The sequence below is a fragment of the Hypanus sabinus genome, chromosome 3, assembly GCF_030144855.1.
Source record: "Hypanus sabinus isolate sHypSab1 chromosome 3, sHypSab1.hap1, whole genome shotgun sequence".
In the NCBI taxonomy this organism is placed as follows: Eukaryota; Metazoa; Chordata; class Chondrichthyes; order Myliobatiformes; family Dasyatidae; genus Hypanus; species Hypanus sabinus.
Genome location: NC_082708.1, coordinates 192,464,167 through 192,486,545, shown reverse-complemented (window position 1 = coordinate 192,486,545; position 22,379 = coordinate 192,464,167). Strand labels below are relative to the sequence as shown.

The 22,379-nt window shown below is 43.0% G+C and overlaps 1 protein-coding gene across 1 annotated transcript in view; it reads right to left on the bottom strand.

Annotated features, from left to right (window-relative positions):
- LOC132390896 (disintegrin and metalloproteinase domain-containing protein 12-like) overlaps positions 1–22,379 on the bottom strand; it is a 78,324-nt gene that overhangs the window by 27,738 nt on the left and 28,207 nt on the right. The window contains exons 4-6 of the mRNA XM_059963435.1: positions 17,011–17,089; positions 16,090–16,166; positions 7,413–7,572 (exon numbers count right to left, since the gene is read on the bottom strand). Of these exons, the coding sequence (XP_059819418.1) occupies positions 7,413–7,572; positions 16,090–16,166; positions 17,011–17,089 (316 nt within the window). The remainder of the gene's footprint in view (positions 1–7,412; positions 7,573–16,089; positions 16,167–17,010; positions 17,090–22,379) is intronic.

Sequence of the window (22,379 nt, the reverse complement as noted above, 5' to 3'; positions counted from 1 at the left end):
CTCCGTGTTTGGACTCTCCTGGATACTGGTTCCCCGTTCGCAACTGTGCTAATGCCTCACTACTCTGCCTCCGCACCCGTGTCCTGCACTTGGGTTTGTCCGCAGCCTCATCCTTCCAACAGAACGAACTGGCCAAGAATGAACCCAGTGGACACGGAGCCCAGCCAGTCTGTCTATTGGGCGCCTACAACCAACCGCTCAGAGATGTCACGGAAAACCTCCGTGTGCTGTCCACAAATGTGAGGAAGGTTGACCAGGTATCCGCTTCCTGTACTCCATCCCTTCCAAGAACCCTGACCAACCAAACCGCACAGCCTGTGATGGCTACTCCACTTGGGTCAGCAATACCATCACCTCGACGGCCATACGTACCCAAACCGGAACTCTACGCTGGTGACCTAGGGAAGTGCTGAGCCTTCTTATTACAATGCTCTTTGGTCTATGAGCAACAGCCAAGTACATACATCTTGGATAGATCAAAGATTGCGTACATCATGGGGCTATTACGAGGCGATGCCTTGGCATGGGCTACCATGATCTGGGACAACCGGCTAGAGGTCTGCTCCTCCTTCCCCTCCTTCGTCTCTGAAATGAAAAAGGTCTTTGAACAGCCCATTCGCAGTAAGGATGCCGCTAAACGCTTGCTAATTCTCTGTCAAGGTTTGCAAAGCGTAGCAAAATACTCCATCGAGTTCTGAACATTAGCAGCTGAATCTGGGTGAAATGACAAGGCATACGGGAAGTGTTTCGACAGGGCCTCTCAGATAAGATAAAAGATGAATTGGCAGCGAGGGATGACGCAGACATCCTGGACTCTCTGAACTCTCTAGCCACCAGGCTAGATAATCGGCCTCGAGAGTGTCTGAGAGAGAAAACCGGTCGACCCACTCCTCAGGTCACCCCATGGCCCGTTTTACTAACTTTAACCAGCCATAACCTCTCTCTCCCTTCCATTCCTAGCAGATCTCCCGCTCCTACTGTTTTGTTGAGTCAGATGACACTCCCTTCAGTCCCACAGACCTGGATGCAGATCCCGGCTACCGTGAACTAGCAACAACAGTTGCTGCCTCTATCAGGATTCTGGTGCCAAGGGAAACCTGCTAGATGAGGATATAGCCTCCCGGGCCAGAATGCCTCAGGTGCCGTTAAGTACCCCTCTGGAGGCCCAGGCACTGCACAGAAAACTGCTGGCTCGGTTTACCCACTGTACGACACCCCTGACCTTGATTCTGTCCGGAAACCATCGAGAGGAAGTACAATTTAATCTCCTCCATTCTCCTCAAATCCCTGCAGTTCTAGGATATCCCTGGCTAAACCACCACAACCCCAACATCGACTGGTCTACCGGGAGTTTAGCCAGCTGGAGCCCATTTTTGCCATGCCACCTGTCGGAAGTCAGCTCCATCCCCTCGGGAGGCTACTGCAACCTCACCTGTCTTGGAACCCCTCGACTTGTTTGGAGACCCTACAGAATACCATGACCTGGGACAGGTATTCAACAAACAACAGGCTCTTTCCCTGCCTCCACACCGCCCGTATGATTGCGCTACCTCGCTACCCACCAGTCATCTTTATAACTTATCCCGACCAGAGAGAGAGGCCATGGAGAAATACATTAGTGACTCTCGCGGCGGGCATTATTTGACCTTCATCCTCCCCACTGGGTGCCGGTTTCTTCTTTGTAGAGAAGAAGGATGGGTCGCTTCTTCCCTGTATTGATTACCGTGGCCTAAACAATATGACAGTTAAAAGGAAGTACCCACTACCCCTCATTAACAGCATTTAAACCACTTCACGGAGCCACCATCTTCTTGAAGTTGGGACTTCTGTAGTGTCTACTATCTAGTCAGGATGAGGGAGGAGACGAGTGGAAGACGGCCTTTAATACACCTTTGGGCCACTTCGAATACTTGGTCATGCTGCTTGGCTTCACTAATGTCCCTGCCATTTTTCAAGCCCTAATCAATGATGTGCTGAAGGACTTTATTAATTGCTTCATGTTCGTCTACCTAGATGATATCTTAATATTTTCTAGCAGCCCCCAGGAACACATTCACAATGTCCGTCTAGTCCTCTAGAGACTGTGAGAGAACAAGTTATTTGTGAAGGCGGAGAAATGTGAGTTTCATGTCCCTTCGGTCAGCTTACTGGGCTATATATTCAAGAGCAGGCAGGTGAGGGCAGATCCCGAGAAGATCCAGGTGGTGGAAGAATAGCTCAGACCCATAACCCGCAAGCAATTTCAGCGGTTTTTGGGGTTTGCAAACTTTTATTGCCGACTTATCAGGGATTACAGTCAGGTGGCGGCACCCCTTACCTGAATTACCTCACCTACAACACCTTTTTGTTGGGACTCCAAGGCTGATTAGGCATTCACTGACCTGAAGAGGCAGTTCACAACCACTCCCATCCTGATCTAACCGGACCCTTCCTGTCAATTCATTGTTGAGGTTGATGCCTCCAACTCCAGGATAGGAGCAATCCTGTCCCAACCATTAAGTCTGGATGATAAGCTTCATCTCTGTGCCTTCTTTTCTCACCGATGTCCCCTGCCGAGCGGAATTACAATGTGGGGAATTGGGAACTACTGACAGTCAACTAGCATTAGAGGAGTGGAGGCACTGGCTGGAGGGGGCAGAACACTCGTTTATTGTTTGGACTGATCATAAGAACTTGGGACATATTCAGATCGCCAAACATTTGAACTCCTGCCAGGCCCATTGGGCATTATTCTTTGGACGGTTCAGGTTTTCCCTCACATACCGTCCAGGGTCCAAGAACAGGAAGCCGGGCATGCTCTCCCGCCAATACAACTCCAAGAAGGATACTTCTAGCCCAGAGACTATCTTCCCACCATCCTGCGTGGTGGCCACTTTCATTTGGGAGATTGAGTTCATAGTAAAGGAAGCCTGACCCCAGCAATGGACCCGCTGATCACCATTTTATGCCTGATTCTGTCAGGTCTCAGGTTCTCCAATGGTCTGGCGAAATTATGAATGCAATATGTACGTATAGAATACAGTCTGGTGAACATGGGATTGCAATATACTGTAGGGATACAAAACAGTGAACTTTACAATTAAGTATTTTGTTGCAAAACAGTATGATGAACATGTGAATGCAATATGCAGTAGGGATACAATAAGCTCCGGCTAACGTCAGAATGTAATATACTACAGGGATACAATATGCTCCAATGAATATGGGAATGCAATATACTGTAGGAAAAGAACACAACAAACATGGGAAAGCAATACTGAATTGATTTTAATTGACTTTATTACTTACATCCTTCACATCAATGAGGAGTAAAAACCTTTGTAATTTGTAATAAATAGTATGTACAACAGGACAATCAATATATCACAGAAATCCAATTGTATCAGTGTGAATTAATCAGTCTGAAGTCTGATGGCCTGGTGGAAGAAGTTGTCCCGGAGCCTGTTGGTCCTGGCGTTTATGCTGCGGTACTGTTTCCCTGATGGTAGCAGCTGGAACAGTTTGTGTTTGGAGTGACTTGGGTCCCCAGTGATCCTTCAAGCCCTTTTAACACTCCTGTCTTTGTAAATGTCCTGAAAAGTGGGAAGTTCACGTCTACAGATGCGTTGGGCTGGCCACACCACTCTCTGCAGAGTCCTGCGATTGAGGGAATTACAGTTCCCATACCAGGCAGTGATGCAGCCAGTCAGGATGCTCTCAATTGTGCCCCTGTAGAAAGTCCTTAGGATCTGGAGACTCATGCCAAACTTCAGCTGTATGAGGCGAAAGAGGCACTGTAGTGTCCTTTTCACCACGCAGCTGGTCTGTACAATCCATGTGAGATCCTCGGTGATGTTTATGCTGAGGAACTTAAAGCTGTTTACCTTCTCAATCCCAGATCCATTGATGTCTACAGGGGTTAGCCTGTCTCCATTCCGCCTATAATTCACAACCAGCTCTTTTACTTTTGCGACATTGAGGGAGAGGTTGTTTTTTTGACATTACTGTGTCAGGGTGATGACTTTTTCTCTATAGACCACTCGTTATTATTTGAGATCAGGCCAATCAATGTAAGACCATAACACCATAAGATATAGGAGCAGAAGTAGGCCATTCAGCCAATCGAGTCTGCTCTGCCAATCAATCATGGGCTGATCCAATTCTTCCAGTCATCCCCATTCCCCTCTCTTCACCCCATACCCTTTGATGCCCTGGCTAATCAAGAACCTATCTATCTCTGCCTTAAATACACCCAATGACTTGGCCTCCACAGCCACTCGTGGCAACAAATTCCACAGATTTACCACCCTCTGACTAAAGTAATTTCTCCGCATCTCTGACTATTGCGTCATCTGTCAATTGGTTGTGTTGGTATGTGAATTGTAGGGAGTCCAGTGTGGGTGGTAGCATGCTGCAGATGAAGTCCTTGACCAGCCTCTATTCATAAGCATTTGCTTATTATGAGGTGAGTGTGATAGGACGCCAGTTGTTCAGACATGTTATCTTGGTTTTTTTAGGTAGAGGGACAAAGGTGTATGTTTTGAAGCAAGAAGGCACTCTACACTGGGAGAGGAAGAGTTTAAAAATGTCTGTAAACACACTTGCCAGTTGTGCCATGTAAGTCCAGAGTACTCGCCTTGGGATGCCGTCCAGTCCTGCAGCCTTGCGACTGTCCACCCATTGGAAACATCCGTGTACTTCAGCCTCAGAGATGACCAAAGTGCAGGCTCTCCTCAAGGGCTCAGTGTTGGTGATATCAAACTGAGTAAAAAAGATTTAGCTCATCTGGGAGACAGGCAGTGATGTTGGCAGCACCACTGTGCTTAGCTTTGAAGTCTGTGATGATGTGCAGACCTTGCATAAGCTGCGTGTGTTGTTGGTGGTGAGTTGTGTCTAGATCTTGTCACTGTATTGACATATCACTACCTTGATGACTTTGCACAGATCGTAGCTACATTTCTTGAGGCTCCTGCTGATTACTGGCAATGTCAGCTCTGCCTCGCACGGTAAGTGCTGCTCACACAAAACTGTTAAACTAGTGTTTCTGGTTTGGGTAGACCCTGACCAATTTCTGGGAGACAATATCCTCGATGCACTTCCAGATGAGCTTGTGACCCCTTCTGTAAATTTGGAGACATCTTCATCATGGAAAACAATTCAGTCGATGCCATCAAAGCAGTCCTGTAGCATGAAAGTCTTATATTGTAGGGATATTATACAGTCTGCCAAACATGGGAATGCATTATGCTGTGGGGATACCATATAGTCGACAAACATGGGAATGCAATGTACTGTAGGGATATGTTACAGTGAACATGGGAGTACAATATACTGTTGGACACAATACGGTCGGATGATCATGGAAATGCAATATTGTAGGGATAAAGTATGGTGAACATGGAAATGCAATACACTGTAAGGATTCAACACGGTCCAGCAAATCTGGGAATGCAATATTCTGTAAGGATGCAATTCCATCCAGTGAATATGAGAACACTGTAGGGATACAATATGGTCTGGCAAGTATGGGACTGCAATATTCCATAGGGATACAATATGATCTGGCGAACTTGGGAACGCAATATTCCATAGGGATACAATTCTGTCCAGCAAACATGGGAATGTATGTCAGGATAGAATAGAATTAACATGGGAATATTAATTCCAAGGGAACATGGGACTGTTGGATACCATACAGTCCGGCGATCATGGGAATGCAATAATGTAGGGATATAATAAGGTCCAGGAATAGAATACGGTCTGGTGAATATGGGAATGCAATATAGGGATGCAATTCGGTCCAGTGAATATGTGAATGCAATACACAAGGCATTGGTGAGGCCAAATTTGGAGTATTGTGTATAGTTCTGGTCACCGAATTATAGGAAAGATGTCAACAGAATAGAGAGAGTACAAAGGAGATTTACCAGAATGTTACCAGGCTTTCAGCACCAAAGTTACAGAGAAAGGTTTAACAAGTTAGGTCTTTATTCTTTGGAGCGTAGAAGGAGGGGGGACTTGATAGAGGTATTTAAAATTATGAGGGGAATAGATAGAGCTGATGTGGATAGGTTTTTTCCATTGAGAGGAGGGGAGATTCAAACAAGATGACATGATTTGAGAGTTTGGGGACAAAAGTTTAAGGGTAACACAAGGGGGAACTTCTTTACTCAGAGAGTGGTAGCTGTGTGGAATGAGCTTCCAGTAGAAGTGGTAGAGGCAGGTTCGATATTGTCATTTAAAGTAAAATTGGATAGGTATATGGATAGGAAAGGAATGGAGGGTTATGGGTTGAGTGCGGGCCAGTGGGACTAGGTGAGTGTAAGCGTTGGCATGGACTAGAAGGGCCAAGATGGCCTGTTTCCATGCTGTAATCGTTATATGGTTGTATGGTTAATATACAGTAGGGATACAATATGGCAAACACAGGAATACAATATACTTTAGAAATAGAATATGGTCCGACAAACATGGGGCTGCAAAATGCTGTAGGAATACAATATGGTCATACAAACATGGAAATGTCATACTGTAGGGATACAATAAGGCGAACATGGGAATGCTATACACTCTAGGGATTCAATACCAGCGAATCTAGGAATGGGATATTTTGTAGGGATATAATATGGTCTGATGAACATGAGAATGCAATATACTGTAAGGATAGAATAGATGAACATGAAAATAATACACTGTATGGACACATTCAGATCTAGCGAAGCTGGGAATGCAATATTCTGTAGGGGTACAATACGATCCCGTAAATATGGGACTGCAATAATTTGTAGGAATACAATACAGTCCAGAGAACTTGGGAGTGCAATATGTCTGTGAGATTACAGCTGTAGAAAACATGAATCTCAGGTGAACACAGGGGCGAGTGGAGAGTGGTGACATGTGATTGGTTCTGGTTCAGTGGTTCGAGCTGGTGTTGATGGATTGGTCCACTTACTTCAACATTGCATATCAGTGATACACATATAGAAGTAGAGCGCTTGGTGGGCTTGAGGGTAGTTCTTTGAGGCCTCATCAAAAGGCTGTTCATACACGGCACCGCAGATTTTGTAGAGTGAGATCTGCGTTGCAGTGAGAGGAGCCTGTGCACATCTAGAGAAGTGTTTTAATGTTTATTAATCTGTCCTAATAAACAAAAGTTTTGCAGTTCTACATAGATAATTGGAGTCCATGTTGTTCTGCCAAGCCTGAATGAAAAGCTTTAGCAGTAATGTAACACCATCAATACCGCTTGTCCTGCTCTTCCAGCAGACTGTATTGCTTCTGATTCCAGCATCCGCAGTCTTGTGTGTGCAGTGCACTAAAAAGACCCTTTTCCTTATGATTCTGGACTATAACCATCAGCAGGTGTATCAATGATTTGCAAATCACCTTTATCAATCAACCCAGATGAAAAAAAAATGATGTAGAATGCTTACCCGAAGTGGGTGTTGAGTATGTTCAGAAAATAGGTGTTTGCTACTGCTCTTCATCTCCTTTAGCTTCAGATGCTTAGGTCCAAACAGCAGGTGATAACCATGTCCCTCTCGCTCAACATGCTCAATAACATAACTCTCATTACTCAGGATAACTAGACCGCTGACAAGAAAAAAAAATGAGCATTAGATGTTGTTTGAACGTTGATAAAAATAATGCTGAAGAGTCTAGTTCTGATATTGTGTTCTCACGAAGACATCCAAGTTATTGGAAGCACCAAAAGGTCATATGAAAGCTCAATCAGCTCTCCATCACCTTAGTCCTGATAGAGTCATAGTTAACTACAGGACAGAAACAGCCCTTTGGCCACCTAGTCCATGTTAAACCATTTAAACTGCCTTCTGCCATCAACCTGCACAGGGATCATAGCCTTCCACACCCCTATTGTCCATGTACTTATCCATACCTCTTTTAAATGTTGAAATTGAGCTCACATGCACCACTTGCACTGGCAGCTCATTCCACTCTCTTATGACCTTCTGAGTGAACAAGTTGCCCCTCATGTTCCCCTTAAACTTGACGTGACTAAACATATTGATGAAAGAAGAGCAGTAGATACAGTGTATATGGATTTCAGCAAGGCATTTGACAAGGTACCCCATGCAAAGCTTATTGAGAAAGTAAAGAGGCATGAGATCCAAGAGGGCATTGCTTTGTGGATTGAGAACTGGCTTGCCCACAGAAGGCAAAGGGTGGTTGTAGATGGAGCATAGTCTGCATGGAGGTCGGTCACCAGTGGAGTGCCTCAGGGACCCTTACTCTTCGCGATGAGGAAGTGGAGGGATGGGTTAGTAAGTTTGCTGATGACACTAAGGTTGGAGGTGTTGTGGATAGTGTGGAGGGCTGTCAGAGGTTACAGTGGGACATTGATAGGAAGAAAAACTGGGCAGAGAAGTAGCAGATGGAGTTCAATCCAGATAAGTGTGAAGTGGTTCATTTTGGTAGGTCAAATATGATGGCAGAAATGGTAAGACTCTTGGCAGTGTGGAAGATCAGAGAGATCTTGTGGTCCGAGTCCATAGGATGCTTCAAGCAGCTGTGCAGGTTGACTCTGTGGTTAAGAAGGAATACGGTGTACTGGCATTCATCAATCGTGGAATTGAATTTAGGAGCCGGGAAGTAATGTTGCAGCTATACAGGACTCTGGTCAGACCCCACTTGGAGTACTATGCTCAGTTTTGGTCGCCTCACTACAGGATGTGGAAGCCATAGAAAGGGTGCACAGGAGATTTACAAGGATGTTGCCTGGATTGGGGGCATGTCTTATGAGGATAGGTTGAGTGAACTCGGCCTTTTCTCCTTGGAGCGACGGAGGATGAGAGGTGACCTGATAGAGGTGTATAAGATGAGGAGAGGCATTGATCATGTGGATAGTCAGAGGCTTTTCCCAGGGCTGAAATGGTTGCTACAAGAGGACACAGGTTTAAGGTGCTGGGGAGTAGGTACAAAGGAAATGTTGGGGGTAAGTTTTTTACTCAGAGAGTGGTGAGTGCATGGAATGGGCTGCCGGCAAAGGTGGTGGAGGCTGATACGATAGGGTCTTTTAACTGACTTTTGAATAGGTACATGGAGCTCAGAAAAATAGAGGGCTGTAGGTAAGCCAAGCAATTTCTAGGGTATGGACATGTTCAGCTCCATCTTATGGGCTGAAGTACCTGCATTGTGCTGTAGGTTTTCTATGTTTCTAAACTTTTTGCCTTTCACCCTTAACCCATGACCTCCAGTTGTAGCCCAACCAAACTTGGTGCCAATAACTTGCTTCCATTTAGCCTATTTATACCCCTTAAAAATTTACATCCTCTATCAAATCTCCTCTCAGTCTGCTACATTCTAAGGAATAAAGTCCTAACCTGTTCAATCTTTCCATATACGTAAATCAGGTCATCCAGACTTGGCAACATCCAAGTAAATGTTCTCTGTATTCTTTCAAGCTTATTTATATCCTTCCAAAGTTTCAAAGTTTTAACTTATTGCTGGGCGGTGTTTCTAGCACCTGAACACATCACTGGCGGTGTGGTCTAGGCTGAAGCCTTTCGCTGTCCCAGGTCCCAGTGCAAGGTATGATACACTGTTTGGTCAACTTAAATACCGGCCTAGGTGCTGGGAAAGGCAGGATGTTGGGATTGGAAACGAGAGTTGATTTTGCTTGCTCTCCCATGATGTTCACTCCTCTCTCCATGGCACTAAGGCTATGAAGGCTGCCCACTAATCTGATGTACTAATACCAATGCTTTGGGACTACTCTGGGCTGCTCCAGGGCTTGAATCTAAGGACTCACTTTGATTCAGAACATTCAAGCTCACTTCTATTGTTTGCATGTGTAGGACTCTCAGTACCAGTAACAGTGGTGTTAACTGTTCAGGCTAACAAAATGGCTTCACTGTAATGCTGTAATGGGTTTCTGTGTCTGGTATGTTTGGGTTATGGCTACCGATAAGGGGGGAATAACCAATGGAGAATTGTAATGCTATCTTGTATGTGTAAGCTGAGGCTTACCGGCAGGGTGGGGGGGGGGGGGTGGCACGCATAATTTCAGTTGTTTTTTCCCCCTATCTCTGCGAATTGGGTATTGGCCTTTATCTTAATTCTTTTATTAGGTTCTTTCAGGTTTCTTGCTTTTTGGCTGCCTGCAAGCAAACAAATCTGAAGGATGTATAATTTATACATCCTCTGATAATAAATGCTTTGAAACTATAAACATTTTGAACCTGTGATGCCACTTTCAAAGAATTCTGGACCTGTGTTCTGAAATCGCACTCTTCAGTGCCCTACCATTCACTGTGTAAGACCTACCCTGACCGGCCCTACCGAGGTACAACACTTCACACTTCACTGCAATAAATTCTATCTGCCATTTTTCAAGCTGGTCCAGATCCCGCTGCAAGCTCTGATAGTCTTTCTCACCGTTCACTACATCCCCAATCTTGGTGTCATCTTCAAACTTGCTGATCCAGTTAACCACACTGCCATCCAGATCATCGATATAGATGACAAACAACAACGGACCCAGCACCGATTCCTGCGGCACTCCACTAATCACAGGCCTCCAGTTAGAAAGGCAACCATCTGCTACCACTCTCTGGCTTCTTTCACAAATGCCTTACTAAACTCCATGTGAACAAGATCCACTGCCTTGCCTTCAACTTCCCAGATAACTTTCTTGAAAAACTCTTTAAGATAAGTTAGACATGATTTACCACGTACAAAGTCATGCTGACTATCCTTAATCAGTCCATGTCTAACCAAATACTTGTATATCCAGTCCCTTAGAATACCTTCCAATAACTTTCCCACTACCAATGTAAAGTTCACTGGCCTATAATTTCCTGGATTATTTTTAGAGCCTTTCTTAAACAGCAGAAGAACAATGGCTATCCTGCAATCTGCCGACACCTCACTGGTCGCTAAGAATGATTTAAATATCTCTACTGGGGCCCCAGTAATTTCTGCACTTGCCTCCCACAGGATCTGAGGGAACACCTTGCCAGTCCCTAGGGATTTATCTACTCTAGAACCATAGAACATCACAGCACAGAAACAGGCCCTTCGGCCGTTCTTGGCTGTGCCGAACCATTTTCCTGCCTAGTCCCACTGACCTGCACCTGGACCATATGTCTCCATACCCCTCTCATCCATGTACCCGTCCAAGATTTTCTTAAATGTTAAAAGTGAGCCCACATTTACAACTTCATCGGGCAGCTCGTTCCACACTCCCAACACTCTCTGTGTGAAGAAGCCCACCCCGCCATGTTCTCTTTAAACTTTTCCCCCTTCACCCTTAACCCATGTCCTCTGGTTTAATTTCTCTCCTATCCTCAGTGGAAAAAGTCTGCTTGCAAGCATTCTATCGATACCCAGCATAATTTTATATATCTTTATCAAATCTCCACTCATTCTTCTAAGCTCCAGAGAATAAAGTCCTAACCTATTCAACCTTTCTCTGTAACTCAGTTTCTCAAGTCCCGGACACATCCTTCTCTGCACTCTTTCAACCTTATTAATATCCTTCCTTTAATTAGGTGACCAAAACTGCACACAATACTCCAAATTCGGTCTCACCAATGTCTTATACAACCTCACCATTACATTCCAACTCTTATACTCAATACTTTGATTTATAAAGGCCAATGTACAAAAAGCTCTCTTTACAACCCTATCTACTTGTGACGCCATTTTTAGGGAATTGTGTATCTGTACTCCCAGATCCCTCTGTTCTACTGCACTCCTCAGTGTCCTACCATTTACCTTGTATGTTCTACCTTGGTTTGACCTTCCAAAATGCAATACCTCACACTTGTCTGCATTAAATTCCATCTGCCATTTTTCAGCCCATTCCTTCAAATGGTCCAAATCCCTCTGCAAACTTTGAAAACCTTCCCCACTGTCCACTACACCTCCAATCTTCGTATCATCAGCAAATTTGCTGATCCAATTTACCCCATTATCATCCAGATCATTGATATAGATGACAAATAACAATGGACCCAGCACTGATCCCTGTGGCACACCACTAGTCACAGACCTCCACTCAGAGTAGCAATCCTCTACTACCACTCTCTGGCTTCTTCCATTGAGCCAATGTCTAATCCAATTTACTACCTCATCATTTATACCTAGCAACTGAATTTTCCTAACTAACCTCCCATGCAGGACCTTGTCAAGGGCCTTACTGAAGTCCATGTAGACAACATCCACAGCTTTTCCCTTTTCCACTTTCCTGGTAACCTCCTCGAAAAACTCTAATAGAATGGTTAAACATGACCTACCACACACAAAGTCATGTTGACTCTTCCTAATCCAAATACTTGCAGATCCTATCTCTTTGTACTCCTTCCAATAATTTACCTACTACTGACGTCAAACTCACCAGCCAATAATTTCCCAGATTACTTTTGAAACCTTTTTTAAACAACAGAACAACATGAGGCATCCTCTAATCCTCCAGCACCTCACCTGTGGATACCGATATTTTAAATATATCTGCCAGGGCCCCTACAATTTCAACACAAGTCTCCTTCAAGGTCCGAGGGAATACCCTGTCAGGTCCTAGGGATTTATCTACTCTGATTTGCCTCAAGACAGCAAGCACCTCCTCCTCTTCAATCTGTATAGGATCCATGACCTCACTACCTGTTTGCCTTATTTAGACAATAGACAATAGGTGTAGGAGTAGGCCATTCGGCCATTTGAGCCTGAACCGCCATTCAATCTGATCATGGCTGATCATCCACAATCTGTACCCTGTTCCTCCCTTCTCTCCATAACCATTGACTCCGCTATCTTTAACAGCTCTATCTAACTCTTTCTTGAAAGCATCCAGAGAATTGGCCTCCACTGCCTTCTGAGGCAGAGTATTCTATAGATTCACAACACTCTGGGTAAAAAAGTTTTCCCACAACTCTGTTCTAAATGGCCTACCCCTTATTCTTAAACTGTGGCCTCTGGTTCTGGACTTTCCCCAACATTGAGAACATGTTTCCTACCTCTAGCGTGTCCAATCCCTTAATAATCTTATATGTTTCAATCAGATCCCCTTTCATCCTTCTAAATTCCAGTGTATACAAGCCCAATCGCTCCAATTTTTCAACATACAACAGTCATGCCATCCTGGGAATTAACCTCGTGAACCTATGCTGCACTCCCTCAATAGCAAGAATGTCCTTCCTCAAATTTGGAGACCAAAACTGAACACAATACTCCAAGTGTGGTCACTCCAGGGCCCTGTACAACTACAGAAGGACCTCTTTGCTCCTATACTCAACTCCCCTTGTTATGAAGGCCAACATGCCATTAGCTTTCTTCACTGCCTGCTGCACCTGTATGCTTACTTTCAGTCACTGATAAATAAGGACACCTAGATCTCGTTGTACTTCTTTTTCCTAACTTGACACCATTCAGATAGTAATCTGCCTTACTGTTCTTGCCACCAAAGTGGATAACCTCACATTTATCTACATTAAACTGCATCTGCCATGCATCTGCCCACTCACCCAACCTGTTCAAGTCACCCTGCATTCTCCTAACATCCTCCTCATATTTCACACTGCCACCCAGCTTTGTGCCGTCTGCAAATCTGCCAATGTTCCTTTGAATCCCTTCATCTAAATCATTAATGTATATTGTAAATAGCTGTGGTCCCAGCACCGAGCCTTGCGGTACCCCACTAGTCATTGCCTGCCATCCTGAAAAGGACCCGTTAATCCCTACACTTTGTTTCCTGTCTGTGTTCTATCCATGTTAGTACCCTAACCCCAATACCATGTGCTCTAATTTTGCCCACTAACCTCCTATGTGGGACCTTATCAAAGGCTTTCTGAAAGTCTAGGTACACTACATCCACTGGCTCTCCCTTGTTCATTTTCATAGTTATATCCTCAAAAAATTCCAGATTAGTCAAGCATGATTTCCCCTTTGTAAATCCATGCTGACTTGGACCAATCCTGTTACTGCTATCCAAATGTGCCACTATTTCATCTTTTATAATTTACTCCAGCGTCTTCCCTGCCACTGATGTCAGGCTAACTGGTCTATAATTCCCAGTTTTCTCTCTCCTTCCTTTCTTAAAAAGTGGGATAACATTAGCTACCCTCAAATCCTCAGGAACTGATCCTGAATCTATAGAACATTGGAAAATGATTAGCAATGCGTCCACTATTTCTAAAGCCACCTCCTTAACTACCCTGGGATACAGACCATCAGGCCCTGGGGGTTTATCAGCCTTTAGTCCCATCAGTCTACCCAACATCATTTTCTGCCTAATGTGAATTTCTTTCAGTTCCTCCGTTACCCTCGGTCCTCTGGCCACTATTATATCTGGGAGGTTGTTTGTGTCTTCCCTAGTGAAGATAGATCCAAAGTAACTGTTCAACTTGTCTGCCATTTCCTTGTTCCCCATAATAAATTCACCCATTTCTGCCTTCAAGGGCCCAACTTTGGTCTTAACTAATTTTTTCCTCTTCACATACCTAAAGAAGCTTTTACTATACTCCTTTATATTCTTGGCTAGCTTACCCTTGTACCTCATCTTTTCTCCCTGTATTGCCTTTTTAGTTATCTTCTGTTGCTCTTTAAAAGTTTCCCAATCCTCTGGCTTCCTGCTCATCTTTGCTATGTTATACTTCTTCTCTTTTATTTTTATACTGTCCTTGACCTCCCTTGTTAGCCACAGTTACCCCCTACTCCCCTTAGAATCTTTCTTCCTCTTTGGAATGAACTCATCCTGCACCTTCTGTATTATTCCCAGAAATACCTGCCATTGTTGTTCCACTGTCACCCCTGCGAGAGTATCCTTCCAGTCAACTTTGGCCAGCTCCTCCCTCATGGCTCCATAGTCCCCTTTGTTCAACTGTAATACTGACACTTCTGATTTTCCCTTCTCCCTCTCAAATTGTAGATTAAAACTTATCATATTATGGTCACTACGTCCTAATGGCTCCTTTACCTCGTTCCCTTATTAACTCCGGTTCAGTATACAACACTAGATCCAGAATTGCCTTCTCCCTGGTAGGCTCCAGTACAAGCTGCTCTAAGAATCCATCTCGGAGGCACTCCACAAACTCCCTTTTTTGGGGTTCAGTACCAATCTGATTTTCCCAGTCTATATGCATGTTGAAATTCCCCATTACAACTGTAGCATTACCCTTGCCACACGCTAATTTTAGCTCTTAATTCAACTTGCACCCTATATCCAGGCTACTAATTTGGGGTCCTGTAGATAACTTCCATTAGGGTCTTTTATGCCCTTACAATTTCTCAGTTCTATCCATACTGGCTCTACATCACCTGATTCTATGTCATCCCTCGCAAGGGACTAAATTTCATTCCTCACCAGCAGAGCCACCCCACCTCCTCTGCCCACCTGTCTGTCCTTTCAATAGGACGTATACCCTTGAATATTCATTTCCCAGCCCTGGTACTCTTGCAGCCATCTCTCTGTTATTCCTACAACATCATATTTGCCAATTTCCAACTGAGCCTCAAGCTCATCCACTTTATTTCTTATACTTTGTGCATTCAAAAGGGTTACCTTTAATCCATTACCCCCCTCGCTTCTCACATTGATCCCTATTGCACTTGGACATACTCTCCGATCCATTCCTGAGCTTTCTGCCCCTTTAATTCTGTTGTCTTTCTTAACTTTTCTTATTCTCTTTCCCTTTAACTCCATCCTTTTAGTTCCAGTTTGTTTCCTTAGTTATTTCCATAGACTCCATGCCAGTTTCCCTGGTAAATACGATGCAAAAACCCCATTTAAGATCTCCCCCATTTCTTTTGGTTGCATACATAGCCGACCACTCTGATCTTCAATTTGCCTCAAGACAGCAAACACCTCCTCCTCTGTAATCTGCAGGATCCATGAAGTTGATACTGTTTTGCCTTTCTTCTATAGACTCTGTTGGTCTGTCTCCTGAGTAAATACAGACCCAAAAAAACAATTAAGATCTCCCCTATCTCTTTTGGCTCCACAAATGAATTGCCATTCTGATCTTCCATAGGATCAATTTTGTTCATTGCAATCTGATTGCAAACAGGTATAGTTTAATTTCAGTGTGATAAGCGTTTGCGGGGTGATGCGGAATTAATGAGGCAATAGAGTTTCAAAAGCAGGTTAATACTTACCTTAGTCCTGAACATATATTTGCTGCAACTTGGGATCCAAGGAATCCTCTTACTGTCCCTTCATAGAAACAGTGAGTCTGGAGAGAAGACAATAAACTTTTAAATAAGCTGACATTGATGTTTGGGAGAAAAGAAATGCCAATCTTTGTCACTTTGTTCATGCCAAACAAATGAAAAATGACAAAAGGCATTTAGCTAAAATGTGAAATTTTCTGACTTTTTCAAGGAGCAGATCACATCAAAGGGGCCTGATTGAATTCTCTGGGCATGTGAGAAAGCACAGTGATGAAAGCAGAGTAACTGATGGGTTGTATATGGGTTTTAGTACGATGTTTGATAAGATTCCCCATGAAAGGCTCATTAAGGAAGTCAGGAGGTGTGGGATCCAGTGAAGCTTGTGGAGGAACAGAGGGATCTTGGGCTCCATGATCGCAGATTCATCAAAGTTGCTGCACAAGTTGGTAAGGTTATTAGATATATTGTGTTTGGCCTTTACTTGTCAAGGGACTGAGTTCAAGAGCTTGGGAGTTTGGATTGTTGCAAACCCAACCCTTCCCTTTCCGTTTGCGCCTTGAAAAGAGGACTTCTGTTTCGCTTAGGGCTGTATCAAACTTCCAAACAGTATCTTCTCTATGCAGTGCACAGGGGTTCATGGAGAGAGCTCATCAATACATTGCCACTGATGTCCCTTTGTGGGGAATAAGTAACCAAAGACACTTCCTCTGAGAAGAATCTACTGTTTCCTTCAGGACCTTAAACATTTAAAACAAAGTAAATCAGTAGGCACAGGGGTTAGGATTTTCCTCACATTTGCTGGTCTTAACTATTTGATGTACTATCAAAGTAGCTTATAGTTTCAAAGTTTGATCTCACAAGAGAATGCAACATTCAATGTTATCTTTATGTAATGCGTCCTCTCACCAAACTGCTGCTTTGTTCTGTCACCAGTGTTCCATTTGCATCATAATATGACACGTGAAGACTTTCTGGTATGAGGAAGCTGCAAGAAACACGGAAGTTTTATGCAAGCATGCTCTTCAGCTCTGTGGAGCACTTGAACCATTTTACTTTGTTTAGGTTTTCTTCATCACAATAAAAGACAGTTAAGCCTGTCTCCAACAAAATATTTCATATACTTAACAAAGAAGAAAATCTGCAGATGCAGGAAATTCAAACAACACACACAAAACAACATTTATGGAAAAGAGTACAATTGATATTTCAGGCTGAGACCCTTCATTCCCTTTTCCACAGATGATGCCTGGCTGGCTGAGTTTCTCCAGCATTTTGTGTGTGTTGTTCATATATTTAACAGGTGACTTCTAAAATAAAAGCTAAACTCGTATGGAACTAATTTACCTAAATCAGATACTGCTAAAATCTGATTTATTCTTCTTTTTTCATTGCAGGTTTTCACAAAAATAAAGAATGTGAGGCATTTTATATATAGAAAAACAAGTCAGTGGTGGAGGCAGACACACTAGTGAAGTTTAAGAGACTACTAGACAGGTATATGGAGGAATTTAAGGTGGGGGGGTTATATGGGAGGCAGGGTTTGCGGGTCGGCACAACATTGTGGGCCAAAGGGCCAGTAATGTGCTGTACTATTCCATGTTCTATAACAACTCATTTATTTTACTCCAAACACTGAACACAAAGCATGGTAAAAGTACTTTACATAATATGTCACCACATCAGACCAGCCTCTGAAAGTGAGCCCCAACTCAATCTCAGTGGTTGTGAATTATGCTTCCATCAATTACATTACCACATTACCCTACCAGGCCCCTCCCAGAATTTACTAAAAATGGCATTGTGAGCCTTTCTGGAGCTTGGAGGAGCTGCCCAGCTCTGTTCCATGGTGGAGGAACAGCAGGTACCTCTGGCTTATCCAGAGGGTGTTGACACGCTCATGGTCACGTTGTGACAGCAGGGAATGGTAGCGGAATTCACCAAATCTTGGTGGGCCGGTTGAAGGCGATCTACCGAAATATTCAGGTTTACCCCTCTTACCTATGACAAAAGTCTTTTCTCTCTGTTCCAAAACACAGAACAAGCCATCAGAAGAGGGCCTAAGGGGATTTCGATGTGCATCGTGGCGGACAAAAACAAATGATGTGCAGTGTAAGAATCCAAGAGTGCTTGGAGCATTAGAAATAGGAGCAGGAATAGGTCATCTGGCCCATTGAGCAGCTCTGAAATTCAATAAGATCACAGCCAACTTAGCCGTATACTCATCTCCACCTATGTGCCTTTTCCCCATAACCTTTAATTCTGAGGTAGTCTCCACTGCTTCATTGGGCAGAGAATGCCACAGATTCACCACTTTCTGGGAAAAGCAGTTCCTCCTCATCTCTGCTGAAAATCTACTCCCCTGAATCTTAAAACTATGTCCTCTAGTTCTAGTCTCACCTACCAGTGAAAACAACTTCCATGCCTCTATCTTATCTACCCCTTTCATAATTTTATATGATTCCAAAAGATTCTTCTGAATTCCAGCGAGTACAGTCCCAGGCGATTCAATCTCTCTTCATAATCTAACCCGGTCATCTCTGAATTCAACCTGGTGAACTTCCTCTGCACTGCCTCCAAAGCCAGTATATCCTTCCTCAAATAAGGAGACCAGAACTGCACGCAGTAGTCCAGGTGCGGCCTCACCAGTACCCTGTACAGTTGCAACAAAACCTACCTGCTCTTAAACGCAATCCTTCTAGCAATGAAGGCCAACATTCCATTTGTCTTTTTGATAGCCTGCTGGACCTGCAAACCAACAATTTGTGATTCATGGACAAGCACTCCTAAGTCCCTCTGCACAGCAGCGTGCTGCAATTCTTCACCATTTAAATAATAATCTGCTATTTCATGTTTTCTTCCAAAGTGGACAACCTCACACTTACTAACACTCTACTCCATCTGCCAGACCCTTGCCTCACTTAACCTATCCATATCTCTCTGCACTCTCCATATCCTCTGCAATTTGCTTTTCCACTCAACTTAGTATCACCAGCAAACTTAGATACACTACACTCAGTCCCCTCTTCCCAATCCTTAATGTATATCATAAACAGTTGCAGGCCCAGCACCGACGCCTGCAGCACACCGATCACCAATGATTGCCAACCAGAATAACACACATGTATCCTAACTCACTGCTTTCTATCAGTTAATCAATCCTCTATCCATGCTAATACATCACCTCCAATTCTATGCATCTTTATCTTATGGATAAGTCTTTTATACAACGCCTTATCGAACGCCTTATGGAAATCCAAATAAATAATATCCATCTGTTCCCCTCTATCCTTTGTGTTTGTTATATTCTTAAAGAACTCCAGTAAGTTTGTCAAAAAGGATGTGCCTTTGCTGAACCCATGCTGCATCTGCCTGATGGATCCATTTCTTTCCAGATGCCTCGAAACTTTTTCTTTCATGATAGCTTCAAGCATTTTCCCAATCTCAGATGTTAGTTATCTGCCTTTTGCCTACAATCCTTTTTTTAAACAGTGGAGTGACATTTGCCGAATTCCAATCCACCAGGACCTGCCTGGTGTCCAGAAAATCTTGGTAAATTACCACCAGAGCCTCTACTATAACTTCTACCATTTTTTTCAGTACCCTGGGATGCATTCCATCAGGACCGGAGACTTATCTATCTTCAGGCCCAAAAGTTTGCTCAGCACTACTTCTTCAGTGATAGCTATTGTATCAAGGTCCTCGCCTCCCATTGCATCCATAACATCTCTCATTGGCATGTTAGGCATGTCGTACACTGTGAAGACCGATACAAAATATTCATTCAAAGCCTCTGCCATTTCCTCATTCCCCAATATCAATTCCCCTTTCTCGTCCTCCAAGGGATCTACATTCACTTTAGCCACCTTTTTGGATTTATATAATTATAAAAACATTTAATATCTGCTTTTATATATTATGCTAGTTTATTTTTATAACCTAGCTTCCCTTTCTTTATTGCTCACTTAGTAGTTCTTTGTTGCTTTTTGAAGTTTTCCCAATCTTCTAGTTTTCCACTACTCTTGGTGACTTTGTATGCACTACAAGGCAGTGTGCTATCTTAGATCTGGTCCTGTGCAATGAGACTGGTAAAGTTCGTGATCCTGTAGGTAGGGATCCTCTTGGAAAGAATCACAGTATGATTGAGTATGCCATGATGAGAGGTAGAAGTAAGTGCAAAGGAATTGAATTTACTGAGAAGGGTGGAACTCATTTGCAGCTGTTCTGAGGCCCAGCAAAACTCACGGGAGACAATCTTTCTTTTCTTTTTACAGTATTTTTATTCAGAAGAAAAAACAAGATTTACAGAGTGCAACACATAGATACATCTCAACATAAATTGTGTACATTCATATATTGTAAGAAAATTGATCAAAATGTTATAGCATATCACATAAAGGTATACCACTCTTTAATCAAAAATTTAAAGATAGGTCATATATCATAAATGAAATTTTTTATATAAAAAAATCAACCCTCTACCAACTACCAAAGAAAAAAGCTGATGGATGATAATGGATAATTAGAAAAAAAAACCATATTCGCTTAAGAAGAGAAGATAGAAATATACATAAAATTCTGTGCACTGTTAAACTTTATAAATTGGAAAAGTAATTTAGGAAAGGTCCCAGATATCATAAAAAGATTGTTTGGAATTTAAGACTGAACAGCAGATCTTCTCTAAATTTAAATAAGATATAATATCACGTAGACATTGAAGATCTGTAGGAGGGGTAGACTCCTTCCATTTAAGCAAGATTGCTCTCCTTGCTAAAAGAGAGGTAAAAACTAAAACCTGTAGGTTAGGAGTATTTAAAGTTATATCTTCATTTGAAATAATACCAAACAAGGCGTTAAGGGGATTTGGGTCAAATTGGACCCTAAAAAGTTGTGAGAAGGTATGGAATACTTCCCGCCAAAACTTTTCAATTTTAGGGCAAAACCAAAACATATGAATTAAAGAGGCATCAGCAGAGTTGCATTTATTATGAAGTGGAGAAACGTTCGGATAAAAACAGGACAGCTTCTGTTTAGAAATGTAAGCTCTATGAACCACTTTAAATTGTAGAAGAGAATGATGAGCACAGAAAGATGATTTATTACCCCATTTAAGAATTTTATTCCATCTTTCATCAGAAATCTGACAATTTAGGTCATCCTCCCAAGCTTTTTTTATTTTATCTAAAAAGTCTTGTCTAGAATCAATCAACAAGTTATAGATACCGGTAATAGAACCATTAACAAAAGGTTTTAAATTTAAAAGATCGTCCAGTAAATTTTTATCAGGACCTATAGGAAAAATAGTTAATTGGGAACTTAAGAAATCTCTAATTTGAAGGTATCTATAAAAATGTGTTTTTGGCAGTGCAAATTTAGTTGACAACTGGTCAAATGAAGCAAGAAATCCTGGGATAAACAGGTCCCAAAATCACTTAATACCTAGCTCATCCCGATCCTTAAAGACATTGTCAGTCATGGAAGGGATAAAAAAATAATTAAGGAGAATGGGAGATGATAATGAAAAATTCGCTAAACCAAAAAATTTTCTAAATTGAGACCAGATCCTTAAACTTTGCTTAACAATTATGTTATCTGTTGTTTTATTTGCTGAAAAAGAAGAGTATGATCCAAGAAGAGAGACAATAGAGGAATTTTTTAACAGAATTAACTTTTAAGGAGACCCATGATGGGCAATCTTTATGATAAATATAATAGGACTGATGCACCATCACTAACTCTCAGAGACTGGAAGTGAACCATAGGCTTTTATTAACAGCAAAAGCGAGCACGACATCTCGAAGACTGAGGGAGCAGCAGTGCCCAATCGCCTTTATACAGGGATCTGTGGGAAGAGCCACAGGAGCAGTCAGCAGAGGGGCGTGTCCAGACAGGTATACATAGTTTACCACATTCACCCCTCCTTTGTTTTAAGAGAGAGTCCCAGGGGGCAAATATATTTACAGGTCAAGTCTATCAGGCGGTCGAGTCTGTCACTGCGATCTACGTAGCACCGATGGTGATTGCACCAGTGCCGGTGGTCATGCTGGCTCCAGCCTGACTTGAGGTGCCAGCCCATTAGGCATCAGTAACCCCTCATGCGTGTGCGTAGTGCCCGGTATGGGAGTGTCGTGAGGAGTCTGTGTAGGGCTTGGCGTGCACGGTGTCTCATGGGTATATATATTGGTGGGTACGGGGTTCATAGTCACCGTGGAGTGTTCGGGGTAGTGGTCTGGTGCTCCTGCGGGTGCCAGGTCGCAGCTGGAGACCGTGTCCTCCCG